General features: G+C 36.4%; 1 protein-coding gene across 3 annotated transcripts in view; it reads left to right on the top strand.

Annotated features, from left to right (window-relative positions):
• The window catches only part of GEN1 (GEN1 Holliday junction 5' flap endonuclease), a 31,696-nt gene that overhangs the window by 599 nt on the left and 15,747 nt on the right, over nucleotides 1–15,350 (top strand). The window contains exons 2-5 of one of the 3 annotated variants that reach the window (XM_057309201.1): nucleotides 6,967–7,139; nucleotides 8,020–8,206; nucleotides 12,449–12,625; nucleotides 14,254–14,364. In XM_057309201.1, coding sequence (XP_057165184.1) covers nucleotides 6,979–7,139; nucleotides 8,020–8,206; nucleotides 12,449–12,625; nucleotides 14,254–14,364 — 636 coding nt within the window. In that variant the 5' untranslated portion in view covers nucleotides 6,967–6,978. Of the gene's footprint in view, nucleotides 1–6,963; nucleotides 7,140–8,019; nucleotides 8,207–12,448; nucleotides 12,626–14,253; nucleotides 14,365–15,350 lie in introns of all 3 variants that reach the window. The other 2 variants (XM_026519227.4, XM_057309203.1) reach the window with 2 other exon arrangements.

The raw sequence follows: 15,350 nt of genomic DNA, 5'->3' as shown, positions 1-15,350 counted from the left end.
ATCCGGCCGTGCTTGCTTGGCCCCCAGCCGCCCCGCGCTCGCCCTCCTCGGCCAAGGCCAATGGTCCCTGGATGTCCTCCTCCCGGGCACACTGTAGGGCGAACGCCCACGCCCCATTCCAGGCCCAAGCGGGCGTAGTCACACTGGGGTGTTCCTTGTTCAGTGTTGTGCTGAAAATACTTCCATGATAGCAGTTCCCTTAAGGCATTGTGGTTATTTACAGTCTTTCCCCCGCGCTGGCCTATACTGTAACCCCCCCTGAATAAATATGGGAACTAACAAAGTTTTAAGTTTCTTGGCGTAGCTTTCAGTGCTGTTCTCACTCAGACATTAACCCACCTCTTGCGCCTTTACACAGCTTTCAAGTGATTATGTTGATCTAGTCAAATATTCTACTTCTTGTATTCCGCAGTCTTCCCTTGTAGATGGGGGGAAAGTGGCACGTACCGCTACCCCACTTCACCCCCAAATAGATGACAAATTTCTGGGCTCCCGTAATGGAATTCCTTCCATCAAAGTCACCTTTTGCTTCTAAAGATAATCAAATATATGGCCCTTGGCATGGCACAATGAAAAGCAGGTCCTGGTCAAAGTAGACTAAAACACTACAACATCTAGTCTTAAGTGGTCCTTGTTGGTAAACAATGGAGAACAGTTGGGTGGTTTCTGCTCAGTTGTCCCTTCCTTTAGGAAGCCTTCCTTGATGACCAATATTAGGTAAGGTACTTACTCTGTGTACTCCCATAGCTCACGTTACCTCTGCCTGTCCTTGTCATATTGTAATTCTCTTTTCATCTCTAGTCTCACTTGCCCTACCAAAGTCCTTAAATGCAGGGCTTTATCTCTCATTATTGTATCTAGCATCTAGAGTTCCTGGTACATAGTAGGCATTTAATAAATACTTAACTATAAGTTAAGTCTGGCGTATGTTATGCTTCAGAGTTTATGCTAAATTCATATGAAAATAAAACTGAAGAAATAATAAAAACCAGCATTAATTAGTAAAATTATGTGGAAATCCCACACAATCCAATCTTGTACCGAAGTATACCATTTACCTATCTTTATATGAAAACATAGTCTTGTAAATGGGAATTCGGAAATTTAAAATATTTCTTGCTTTATTGTTAGTTTTTTTCTAATGTTTTTGCTTAAAACTGAAATAAAATTGGAAAACTTGGTTTAATAAAATGTGTATTTTTGCATAAATCAAACCATTGACCTCTTCTTATGTTCTTTAAAATTTGATTCATTAGTGGAATTAGCAGGGTTCTGTGCTTTTCTCACCTCATTCAGTTTTATAATTAACCAATAAAAGCTTATTAGCTTTTAAGGAAGTTTTAGGAGCATAAATTGATTTATGGGCACCATATGGTTACATCAAAGCATTTGTTTTGTTTTAACCTGAAGTGGATTCTTGAGCCCTTTCTTTAAACCAGAAATTCATGTTTTCTCTGTCAAGCAATAGTATCTAGAATAGAGTGATTGTCTTTATTTTAGTACAAGCTACCAAAATTGGTCATGAGATTCAAAGGATATCAGAATCTTATAGTTCAATCTGGTTTAGTACCTCTTATTTTGTAGATGGGTTAAATGTCTTCCCAAGGTCATATGGCTTCAGTATTATATCCAAGACCAAAATCCTAGATTTCCAATCCCAAGTCTAGTGCTTTTTCAGTAAACTAAATAAACTGAAGACACTAATAGGTTATAAAGTTTACTGTGAGTTCTGACTTTGTTGATTCATATAAGTATTCTTGTGACACATTAATTCTTAAGAATTGTTAATATGTTAAGGAGACTTCTTATATGTGATACACTTTGGTGCATGATCAGATATCAGTAAAATTACTACGTTATAAAAGATAGGAGTAGAGACTCACTAAATCCCACACCACAAATTTTTCAAATTGTACCTTATTAAAAAAAAAAAGCAAGAAAAAAATTATAGATAGTTGTGAGTTTGATATATGCTGTATTTAAATTTTACTTAATGCTGAGCTATTTTCAAGTAACCTCATCAGGTTGATCATGACCTCATTCAAAAACCATCTGTTCTATCTTTGAGTGTAGTTGTACTTGAATATCTTAAAAGCTGTTGCGTTCTATCCCTTTTTGGAACTTTATATGCTTTTACAATCTTACTGTTGCAACTTCATGTTCAGAGGAAGCGCAGGGGCAAAGAAAGTGGCAAGGAATGGAAAACAATAGATCGTGGGAATAGACATTTAGGATTAACTGCGTTCTTAAACCATGTTATGGTGTTATTTTTAATAAAATATACCTTTCACATAATTTTGCCCTTTCTGGACTATTGGGGTATTCTTTATATATTCTGCTTTTAGGAGTGACTTTCAAAAGGAACATGCATTTGAAACTTAACCCATTAAGATCATAGATCTAATGAAGATAATCCTAAAAGAGTATTTTAAAGTAATGTATTACATGTAGAACACTCACGTTAATTTTACATAATTTTTTTTGCGTTTTATAAATGGCAATAAGATAGCACCGTAAAAGAAGAAGTAAATTAACCTGTGACAAACAGGAAGACGATGATTTTAATATGTTTTAGGTTTTTAAACAGGATCACTCTGGCTTCTACGAGGAGAATGATTGTGCAAGAGAGGTGGGTAGTAAAAAGTAGAAGCAGGGAGGCTAGTTGGGAGACTGTCTTCAAATAGAGTCTTCAAAGGAGACTCAGCAATAATGTCCTTTCCAGTGTTGTCTGCCTCTGCCTCTAAAAATATTCTTCCTATAATTTTTTCTGCTCACTTTCTAATTCTCATGCCCACTCCCAATCCTTTTAATATGTTGCTTGGCATAGTTCTAATTTGTTATTTTTGAGTTAAAAGAAGTGAAGTCTTTATAAAGCCTTGTAATTCAAGAAGATCTAATAGAAGTTCATTAACGTGTAAAGTTAGAGAAAAAAGATTCATTGGTGCATGTCATAGAGGCTAGCTCCTATTAAAATGTCCCCTTGATTCCTATTAGTCAGAGAAAAAAGTGAGGGGGGAAAAAGTATATTTCACAGTAGCAGCAATTCTATCATGATAATGAAAAAAACTGAGTCAAGCATTACTATTTTATAGGTGTGTGCTTGGGGAGCACAAAGAGACTCTCCTCTTTTTGAAATCCATTTCAGTAGCTACATGGGGACTGTAGGTTAAGGTATCAAAGTTTTTTAAAAGCTTTGAGATAGATTTTAAAATACGGTGACCAAAATGATTGGCAACGAAAGAGACAGTTTTCTAGAAAATCCCACATAACAGGAAAAGTGGAGAAGAAAACTTTAGCTCAGAGATAGTAACTCAAACTTTGCTTTCTGGGAGCCAAGAGATGATTCTGTTACTTTTTTTCTTTTTGCCTACATCCTTCATAACAGTTTTCTTTAAGTAGCTGTGGTTATAACTTTTTAGTCTTCTCTCACATTTTAATAAAGGAATGGCCAAAATCAGTGTCCTAGGTAGCCGTTACTGATAACTATTCAACTCCTAGTGCTGGTGGTTCTATAACATAACTGTGGATGCTCGTTCTTTAAACCAGGTTTATTCTGACAAAAGAAAATAAAATAGCATGAAGAATTAAGTTTTAAGTATAATAATCATGTTATAGTAAAAATATTATTGGGGCGCCTAGGTGGCTCAGTCGATTAAGCATCTGCCGTCAGTTCAGGTCATGATCCCAGGGGCTTGGGATGGAACCTCCCATCTGGCTCCCCACTCAGCGGGGAGTCTGCTTCTCCCTCTGCTTCTGCCTCCCCTTGTTCCTGTTCCCTCCCCCCCCAAATAAATAAATGAAATCTTTAAAAAAAGTATTATTTATGGACTTAGTTAAAAGCCCTCTTGATCTTGCTTAAGGGATCCAATCTGTGGAATTTTAATTTTAAAAGAATCAGTTCCAGGCTTATTTTTTCCCAGGCTTGGCTGCCCTGGTGAATAATATTCCATTAAAGTCTTTACAAAATGTTCCTAATGTGCTTGAAATATTTAGAGGACTACAGTTTTTAAAATCAAGAGTCTACCTCATCAACATCTCTAATTTTTTTTTCTACAGCCTTCAGAAGGAATATAATATGCCTTACAGTCCTTTACATACATATGTGTTCATCTGTGCCATCATAAACAATACTGCACTAGATGACAATCTTCATTTATTATTATTTATTTACATATGTGTAGTCAACTCAAGTAATGAAGCATTAGAGATAAAACCGGAAGGAAGGAACCTATGAGCAGGAAAGGCCAGAGGAAAGAATGCGCCTTGCCTAAGTCCACATGACTAGCTCCCAGATGATCTGAAGGAAACAAGAAAATGCGAATCTCTCATCCCTAAAAATGCCATACTCAAGTCAGATTTGATATGAGGTACTCGTAAATTTGCAGAACCTTGCTTCTTAAGTTGACCCATGAACTATATTCATATTTGGTCTCTTAATATTTAAGCAAGAAGTAAACCACCTGAAGATTTCTAGTTTTATTTCGTCAGCCTTTTACAGATAGGACTACGTTTTTTTAACTTTTTTTAATTTGAAAAATAATATATGCATATGATTATTAAAAAACAAAGTATACTTTGAAGAGTAATTCTTCTTCCCCTACTTAAACTACAGTTATCCCTGCTATATAACCTGTTTTGTACCTGTTTTCATTTTAAAACTTGGAGATTGTACATGTCGATCTATCCCATTTTTTTGCTGCATCATCTGTTCTCTTTGAACATACCATAATTTATTAAAGGTATTCCTTGATGGACATTTGGTTCTTCTTCTTGCTTTACTATTATAAACAGTGCTACAGTTTTTATATAAATCTGCTCATAGCTAAGAGCATATCTTAAATTCCTGGGAGAGTTTTTTCTAATCAGAAGTAACCTGCATTTACAATTTTGACAGGTAGAGTCAGAGTCACATTTAAATGAAATATGATCAGTTATAATGTCCCTCCAGAGAGAGAAACTGCATCATGTCCTTCAACAGCAATCCATTCCGGTATACAACTTGAATCACACATAAAAGGAAAGCAAAACTGTCAACAAGAATGTCCCTCTCAAACTTTCTACTTCTGAATTTTATGCATTCTGATATTTGAGACTGTAGAAGTCTTATTTCCTTTCGTAATAATGACTTAGAAAATGCATGTGTCCCACTGTTTGTCCAGAATTAACTACAACTTTTGTCTAGAATTAACTACAACTTTGCACATTAACAGAGATAAAACCTTATCCTTGAATCAATGCCACAATCCACCATTTAACCAGTAGGGCTTCTTATGTGGAATAGACTACCTAATGCTTTATACTTTGCATTTAAATCTGTGTGCTTTTCTTTGTAAAATGATATATCAACAAATACTGGTGCAGTTCTTCATAAAAAAATGAATGCACAAAATTATACAGCGGCTCTGGCCACATTTAAAATTAAGATTCAGAAAAGTGCAGAGAAAATGACAACAGTCCAGCATTTGTTTTCTTTGCAGCCATGTACAATTTGAGATAATATGCTTCTGCTGTGGAATCTGTTAAAGGAACAGACAACACAGTACTTTTTGTTTAGAATGGATTTGCATTGGTTTTGCATTTTGCATGGTGATAGCCTTTTGTAGTATTTTTTGTATCCTACCTGTGTTCCTGGAATGAATTAAGGTCAGTATTCAGAGGATGATAATCTGGATTATTTTTGTAGAGTGAGACTGAAACTTCATTGCAAATATTACATAATACTCTCATCAAATAATAACAAAATAAGAGAAAAACAGATACAGGTATTTAATAAGGAAAAACTAGACTATAGAAGATACCAAAGCCAGTTAGAATAGGAGAGTTGAAGTCAATTTTGTTTTTAAAATGGCTGTACACCGAAGAGTTTAATATTAGTTTTCTTTGAATAGTGGCACTATAGGTGATTTGAAATTTTTTGTTCTTTCAAAAGGTTTTTTATTTTATTTTTCCACAGTAAACATGTGCGACCTTGCAATTTGAAAAGCCAGTGCTTTTTTTAAAAAAAAGATAATTCCACTGTCTCCAACTCCATTTTATGCCCCCCCCCCAATTTTCCATTGACCTCTTAGTGTTTTTGCCTAGTTTTCTTGTTTGCATGCTTCTTTGCTTTTGTTTTCTTGTGTTTCCTGATTATGATAGAAAACGTCCTAGTCTTGCTTTAGGTATGTAAATCAAGGAGTGAGTTCTCAAGAAGACAAATATGATTTGCGACATCCCTGGTACCCATCTCTGCATTTCTTATCTCTTGTTAACAGCTGGAACAAAGCCAATTACTATCATTTTTGGGGTTTTTTTCTTTTATTTTCTAAATTTCGTGCAATCTTAATGTCACCATGTGAGAAATATTCTCAACTACTGCTAACGAGAACATAGAGGGAGAGAATGAGGAGGGATAAGACCATTGACATTTGGGTTCCATTAAATTTAAAAATCACTTTATTTTTCAGTACTACAAAGAAACCCATATTTGGTGAGGAGTGGATTTTATTTTTATTTATTTATTTTTTTAAAGATTTTATTTATTTATTTGACAGACACAGCTATCGAGAGGGGGGAACACAAGCAGGGGGAGTGGGAGAGGAAGAAGCAGGCTCCCAGCGGAGGAGCCTGATGTGGGGCTCGATCCCAGAACGCCGGGATCACGCCCTGAGCCGAAGGCAGACGCTTAAGGACTGCGCCACCCAGGTGCCCCGAGGAGTGGATTTTAAGGAAAAATTCACATGGTACAATTTGCAAATAACTTTTAATCCGTTAGTGGCATCCATATTTTTGTAGCTAGTAGGTTAATTACCACCACTGTTAAGGTTTCAAATGTTCTTGACACATTACAAAAAGCTGACTAATGAAGGAAGTAAGGAGAATCTCTATGAATTATCCTAAACAAACATATAATATATTGTTTGAATTTCTGTTCTGAGCTTCTGTGTCTTTTAACAATCTTATGAAGTATGTTTCAAATAACAGCAGGTAATCACCAGAATGGGCGTGAATGACTTGTGGCAAATTTTGGAGCCTGTTAAGCAGCACCTCCACTTGCATAATCTCTGTGGGAAAACCATTGCAGTTGATCTGAGTCTCTGGGTATGTGAAGCACAGACGGTCAAAAAAATGATTGGAACAGTCATGAAGCCCCACCTCAGGTACAGTAAACATCCTTAGGACATAAATGTGTGATTGCATAAGCAGGTAGTGTCTTGGTGTTGTTTCCATTATGTTTCTTTGTTGTTGCTGCTTTACATTTTGGGATTTTAAACTATATTAACATGTCAGTCTCTGCCGTCTCGAAATCGATGGCTCGTAAAATTGAGCTCCAGATTCACAGACCTAGCTGCCTACTTCCCATATCCACTAGGATGCTTTGGTGACTAGAAGCCAGAAATTTGGGAACCATTCTGTTTGACCCCTTCTTACATCCAATCTATCAGGAAGTCTTAACAGTTCTACTTCTAGAATATTCCTTGTGTTCAGAAACTTCTGTTGATGTCCAGAGGCAGCATCTCAGTGTGTGACACCTACTCTCTCATCTGTACTGAAATAACATCTTCATGAGTTTTCCTACCTCAGCTCCTGGCCTCCTTCTTCTCTAAACCATCTTCCACGTAGCACTGAGAACCGTCATAAATCTCGCTTGCTTAAAAACATTCAGTGGTTTCTCAGGTCACTTGAAATATGAATACATAAAATGTGATTGCATGTGACCTTTTTTTTTTTTTAAAGATTTTATTTATTTATTTATTTGACAGAGATAGAGACAGCCAGCGAGAGAGGGAACACAAGCAGGGGGAGTGGGAGAGGAAGAAGCAGGCTTACAGCGGAGGAGCCTGATGTGGGGCTCGATCCCACAACGCCGGGATCACGCCCTGAGCTGAAGGCAGATGCTTAACCGTTGTGCCACCCAGGCGCCCCTGCATGTGATCTTTTTGATACTAGTCTGATGTTGTTACCATTATGTCATATTGTTATGTTGACTTTTGCTATCAGCATATGATTATTAATGGATCACTCATTTTTATATTTAAGGAACTTATTTTTTCGTATCTCCTATTTAACACTAATGGATGTAAAACTGGTGTTCGTTATGGAAGGGGAACCCCCAAAGCTGAAAGCTGATGTCATAAGCAGGAGGAATCAGATGCGATATGGGCCTTCGGGAAAAACATGGTCTCAGAAAACAGGGAGATCACATTTTAAATCAGTTTTGAAAGAGGTGAGTGTTTAGATATGACTCAATAATTCTGATTTGAGTTAGAGAATACATTTTACTGTGATAAAGGTTGTTATATCATCATCTTTAATACTCACTAAACTTACTGTAACTAGAAGGCCAGTGTGGACAGAGAAGAGAGTTTATATTCTGTAGTGAAACTGACCCAAGTTCAAGCCCGGCTCCTGCACATAGAAATTCTGAAATGATGAGCAAGATTTTTAAATTATATCTGCTTCACTTGCCACCCTGTCCAAAGAGGATAGTAACACTTTGCAGGGATGTGGTGAAATTAGAAAACAAAATCAACAAACCCAATATCTAAAGCGACTACTACATAGTAGGGAATTGATACATGTTACCTGTTATGACTTCTTCAGCACTTAAAGAATTTCCCAGAATAAAAATCTAATTATCTCATACTTCACTCATTCGTTCTGGGGGACACCAGAGGGAGAGGGAAAGAGAGAATCTTAAGGGGGCTCCCTGTCCAGCACGAAGCCCATATAGGGCTCAATCCCACAACCCTGAGATCGTGACCTGAGCTGAAATCAAGAGTCTGACGCTTGATTGACTGAGCCACCCAGGGGCCCTCACAAATGATTTTTATCTTGGACTTTTAGCTTAGCATACGATACCCATATATCCCTTTTGCCACATTCTATCCAAATCCATAACTTGTAATGGTTGTGCAACATGTATGAAATACTACAAAAAAGCAATGAATCATCCCCCCATGATTGTATATATGTTTACTTGTCATTCTTCTGTAATATTTGTGAAATTATGATGAAGATTTTTTTGTATACATAGTTTTTTCTTGTGACTGGGATTTTCAGATAAATTACCCAAAGTGGGACGGATAGACCAAAGTTTAGGAATGATTTTATAGTTCTCGCCAATCACTTTCCACCAGCACAGATATGAGATATGTAATTTCAGTACACCTGAAGAATATGTGGTGGTAGGAGGTTTATCTTTGTATTATTTAGTATACAGAAACAAAGATAATTCTTTATGTGATACATATAAATACATATAACACATACTTAATAGGTATTGGTCTTTTAATGGTGAGGTTAAACATTTTAGTTTTTAGTGTCTCAGTTGATAAATGGCCTTGTGTCCTTGCCTGACAAATCTTTTGAGGTTTTAATTTTTTGTTGTTCAAGTTCTTTATGTTAAAGATACAAACTTTTATATTTGCTTTTAATTTATATCTCCATTTTTCTTTCCTTTCTTTTTTTTTTTTTTAAAGATTTTATTTATTTATTTGACAGAGAGAGCAGGAGAGAGCACAAGCAGGGGGAGTGGCAGGCAGAGGCAGAGGGAGAAGCAGACTCCCCACTGAGCAGGGAGCTCCACGCAGGGCTCGGTCCCAGGACCCTGAGATCATGACCTGAGCCGAAGGCAGATGCTTAACCAACTGAGCCACCCAGGCGCCCCCGTTTTTCTTTTTAATTGTGGTTAAAATTTTCCTTTCTGGGGCGCCTGGGTTGCACAGCGGTTGAGCGTCTGCCTTCGGCTCAGGGCGTGATCCCAGCATTTTGGGATCGAGCCCCACATCAGGCTCCTCTGCTATGAGCCTGCTTCTTCCTCTCCCACTCCCCCTGCTTGTGTTCCCTCCCTCGTTGGCTGTCTCCATCTCTGTCGAATAAATAAATTTAAAAAAAAAATTAAAATTTTCCTTTCTTTTCAAATATATTACATAAAATAATAATCATTTTTCTCTTGAAATTTTATTTTCTATTCGTATTGTGATTTTAAAAAATAGTTTTCAGTTAGTGATTCTTCCACCATGATGACTGTTAGTAGCTGAAGAAAATGTCTGTACTGAATTCTAATTATTTCTTACAGAGTCTGTTCCTGGAAATATCTATGGTCCACATACTCAGGGCATGAAATACCCAGTATAAAGCAACAAGATGTCCATCTCTTCTTGAGAAAATTGCTCCATTTCTGTTTCTTTATTGCAGTAATTGTGATGTTCCTAAGCACTTTGTGTCAGTGTTCAGTGTTGCCTGAATGAATAAAAACTTCATTTTCATATATCTGTACCTTCAGTTACTAGGCCCTACTTCCTGTTAACCTACTGCCATCTTTTAGGTATAAGCATGACACACAAATTAGTTTTCCTCTAATACTACCCCACGTGACAGACGTAGGGTAAGGAAATTTACAACCAATCTCATCACAAATTCTGTGCTGGTTTTTGAAGAGTTGGAATGACAAATAATGCAGGGATCTGAAATACCTTCCAAACTCTTCTGTTTATTATGAGAGGACCTTTCTTTCTTCCCTTCTTTCTTTCTTTCTTTCTTTCTTTCTTTCTTTCTTTCTTTCTTCCTTCCTTCCTTCCTTTCTTTCTTTCTTTCTTTCTTTCTTTCTTTCTTTCTTTCAAAGATTCGATTTATTTATTTGAGAGTGAGAGGAAGGGAGCACAAACAGGGGGGGAGGGGCAGAGAGAGAGGGAGAAGCAGACTCCGCACTGAGCAGGAAGCTGGACATGGGGCTTGATCCCAAGACCCCCCAGATCATGGCCTGAGTTGAAGGCAGATGCTTAACCAACTGAGCCACCCAGGTGCCCCTGAAAGGACATTTCTTATCTAGAGGAAGGCAGACGTAATATCTGTAACAAAACTATCTCCCTTAAAGTTACACAGCCAGAGTCCTGGAAAGTACTTTTTTTCCCCAACATAGTACTTTGTCTTTTTGAACCCTGTCCACCTTGGGCAACATCTGGCAGAGATTTTTATTATGTAATATAGCATGCAAGCAACCAGTTAAAGCAAAAGATGATATTTGTAGCATCAGTTTCTAGAAACTACAGGTAAAAAGCCTCTTTTCCTCACCATACCCAGTATTTCTCATTGTAATGTGCATGCACAACAAGAAAGAATGCCCTAGGCTATAAGGCTAGACTACAAGCTGTTCATCTGGGTTCAACTCATAACACAAAGGAAACTCACAGAGGATTATTTATAAATCAGCACATTGATAGAAACAACCTACACAGACATTTGACTTCTGGGAGCAAATCAACAACTGGTCCCTATGTGGTTTCCCACAACATGACAGTTTCATTGTACGGACGTGATAGAGGGAAAGAAGAGAACTGTAAGGTCTCAAGTAAAATTTGGTAATAGCATCTTCTTTGGAAGAGCTCATATTAAGTTGCCCATCATGTGAGAAGAAGTTTTGTAGTTTTGCAGATGTAAATTTTAATGTGATTAATTATTAATCATTTAAAGATATTTCTTTTAAATCTTGATATAACATTGAACAAAACAGTGAAAATTGAATATTTAATGCTTTTTCTAAAGTGTAATTTTTAAAAAGATTTTATTTTTTAGAAAGAGAGAATGAGCAGGGTGGGGTGAGGAGGGAGAGGGAGAAGCAGACTCTCTGCTGAGCAGGGAGCCCAACTTGGGGCTCAATCTTAGGGCCCTGAGATAATGACTTGAGCCGAAAGCAGACGCTTAACCAACTGAGCCTCCCAGGTGCCTCTAAAATGGAATTTTTATTTATTTTTTATTTTTTATTTTTTTTTTTAAGATTTTTTATTTATTTATTCGACAGAGATAGAAACAGCCAGCGAGAGAGGGAACACAAGCAGGGGGAGTGGGAGAGGAAGAAGCAGGCTTACAGCGGAGGAGCCTGATGTGGGGCTCGATCCCATAATGCTGGGATCACGCCCTGAGCCGAAGGCAGATGCTTAACCGCTGTGCCACCCAGGCGCCCCTCAAGTGGAATTTTTTAATTAATTTTTAATTGAATGTGGATTGCTTTTTAATTGACATAATTTTTTAAGCTTTCTTTATAGAAAATTTTAAGTCAATATAAAAGTAATCCATCATCAGTCTTAAACAATTATCAGCTCTTGGCCAATCTTGTTTTATCTGTGTCCCCACTCACTCCCTGCTCCTATGTCATTCTGAAGCAAATCCCACATATGATATTGCCTCAGCCTCAATATTTCAGTATCTTTGTCTAAAAGATAAGGACCCTTAAAAAATAAAAACATAACCACAATACATTTCTTATTGTCACACCTAAAGTTTAGCAATCATTCTTTAATGCCCTAAAGTATTTAGTATTCAAATTTCCAATTGTTTCTTAAATATCACAATCTGTAAAACAATCTAAATAGTTATAATTAATATTTGTAATACAGAAGTCAAACACTGAAAAAAATAGCAATAAAATAATGTTCTTAGATTTCTTGCACCTATGTTTTCTTTTCAGTGTCTTGATATGCTGGAATGCTTAGGAATTCCCTGGGTCCAAGCAGCTGGGGAAGCTGAAGCCATGTGTGCTTATCTTAATGCCAGTGGTTATGTAGACGGCTGTCTCACCAATGATGGGGATGCTTTCCTCTATGGTGCCCAGACTGTTTACAGGAATTTCACTATGAATACCAAGGTACTTTTCTTTCTTTTTTTCAGCATTTGTTTCACAAACTACCTTTTTAAAAGGGATTATTAAATGATTAAATGAAACAATATGTGTAAAATACTTACCCGTCATGCCTGGCATATAGCAGTTGGTAAATGAAATGTTATAAATATTGACACATAGTTCATTTTCTCTGAAATGTGGATTTCTCTTTTAAGGGCTTGATTTGTTTCACATGATGTAATTCTAAATCAGTTTCAATAATGTGTTATAAAAATGCATATGAAATGTCTTGCTTTGACCCAGAATTTCCATTTTTAGTAATTTATCCACAAAAACACCTCTAAGTATGCAAAAAGAGATGTACAAGGATGTTAATTGCGGCGTTGTTAGTAATTACAAAAATGTGGCAAACCACCCACATGCCCATTTCTTCCTTTTTTTTTTCTTCAAGATTTTATTTATTTGAGAGAGAGAGCGCAGCACACATGAACAGGGGGAGGGGCTGAGCCTGGAGCCTGACACTGGGCTTGATTGCAGGACCCTGAGATCATGGCCTAAGCTAAAGTCAGCAGCTTAACTGACTGAGCAACCTAATCGCCCCTCAAATGCCCATTTCTAGGGAATGGTTAAACGCAGCCATGGTTCTCAGTTAGAGAGGTATTGCCAGGGGAAATTTTAGTTATAACTAGTCAAGGTTGGGCAAGGGAGATTATAGACATTTGATAGAATGGAGCCAGGAAAGCTAAACCTCTTGCCATATGATTCTATTATTATCTCTCTGAAAATGCTAATAGTGTCTCCACTGAGAAACATTGCCTCAGAGTCCATTATATGTAATAGCAAGCAGTCATTATAAAGATAGTATTGGGGCACCTGGGTGGCTGAGTTGGTTAAGCAGCTGACTCTTGATCACAGCTCAGGTCTTGATCTCTAAAAAAATTTAAAAGATTAAAAAAATAAATTAAAAGATATGTATTATTGATATTAAAGACATATTGGTGAGCAAAAATGTTACAAAATAGCACTTTTATATAATTCTAAATATAGCTAATAATAATAAATATTTGTATATATGTGTCAAAGTGTTTTTTGAAAGACTATGCATGAGAGGGAGGCAAACCGTAGGAGACACTGAACTCTAGAAAATAACTGAAGGTTGCTGGAGGGGAGGTGGGTTTGGAGGGAGGGGATAGTTGGGTGATGGGCATTAAAGAGGGCACTTGATGTCATGAATCCTAGGTGTTATATGCACTGATGAATCGCTAAATTCTACTTCTGAACTGATAAAAAAATATGCACTACAATACTAACTTTCAACATTGCAATTATAGGGAATGTTTACTTTTTATAATATTCACTTTATAGTGTCTAATTTTGTAAGGTGAAAATTTTTTGTAGACATCAAAAGAAAAAATAAAAAGGAAAATTTTGACTATTATTATAGTTTATTTTTTAAGCCAGTTTTGAAACTATGACTTTATTTCTAGATACTGAAGTGTTAGATTCTGTGAAGATTCTGGTGATCAGGATAATTTTTTCCCAATTTGACTTTTAGGAATAATTAAGCATTTAGAGACAGATTCTTTTTTGTAATGTTTAATGTATAAATGTTTACTTTTTGAAGATTAAACTAAATCTGTACTTTCTTCTAGGATCCGCATGTTGATTGTTATACAATGTCATCTATCAAGAGTAAACTAGGTTTGGATAGAGATGCTCTGGTTGGACTAGCCATATTGCTTGGCTGTGATTATCTTCCAAAGGTAGGCTTAGATTATTGTATTTACTTACTAGTCACAGTGTGTCTTTCTTGATACCTTACATGCTGAATAAATATAGAAATAATGTGGGTATCTGATTAAGAACCTCATTTAGAGTATAATTTTAGGCATAATAAACAATTTAGTAACAAAAATAATCAGCATTTCAAGTGACCTTAAAACACTGGCTCATTGTGACACTGAATGTGATAAACGAGAATGGAATAATAAGTAGGCCCACAGCTTGAATATCAGTAAACCATTACTCTAGACTAAGAGATTCACATTCAAGTTTTACTACCATTTTTTTAAAAATACAGGAATTACTCTTTTCTTGTGTCATGCCAATATGAATTTCTACCACTGTTTTGTCTATTTTTTGGTTTTTAATCTTCCTTGCAGCTTTCCAACTGTGCACGTGCTCAGTATTATTACTGTTGCTAGGCAACATGATTATTGGGGTAAGCCATTCATCCTTCCTTGCCTCTTAGCATTGCATTGAGTTTTGTTCATGGAAACATTTTATTTAAGATGCACAGTACGGTACTCTGTAACAAATAGGTATACTAGTAGGTGAGTGATAAAGAATTACAAGGAGAACCCCATTCTTAAATATATTTAAAAATATGGAATGCCTTGTATTGTTCTAACTATGTAGTCCCATCATTATGTCCCTACTGATCATCTCTGTGTTCTTACTAAATCCTTCATTATACTGTACTATCCCCAAGAGAAGTCTAACAAAGGATGACATCTCTCTTTTTTTTTTTCCACCAGAGCTTAGGAGAGAGGAAAAAATAGCAGGATTGTAAAATTATTAACCATCATTTCTAACTTATATCATCAGTGACCAGAGAGAGAAATCACTTTTTTTTAGCTTGTAGGAAAAAGAAGCAGGAGGAGGGAAACTTTTAAATAACACAAAAGTAATTATTTTATTATAATGCTCATTCTGAAATAGAAGATTCTTATTTCCCATATGTAATTAT

The sequence above is a fragment of the Ursus arctos genome, unplaced genomic scaffold, assembly GCF_023065955.2.
Source record: "Ursus arctos isolate Adak ecotype North America unplaced genomic scaffold, UrsArc2.0 scaffold_8, whole genome shotgun sequence".
NCBI lineage: Eukaryota > Metazoa > Chordata > Mammalia > Carnivora > Ursidae > Ursus > Ursus arctos.
Note: the sequence above shows the minus strand (reverse complement) of the source record. Positions and strands in the feature narration are given on the sequence as shown.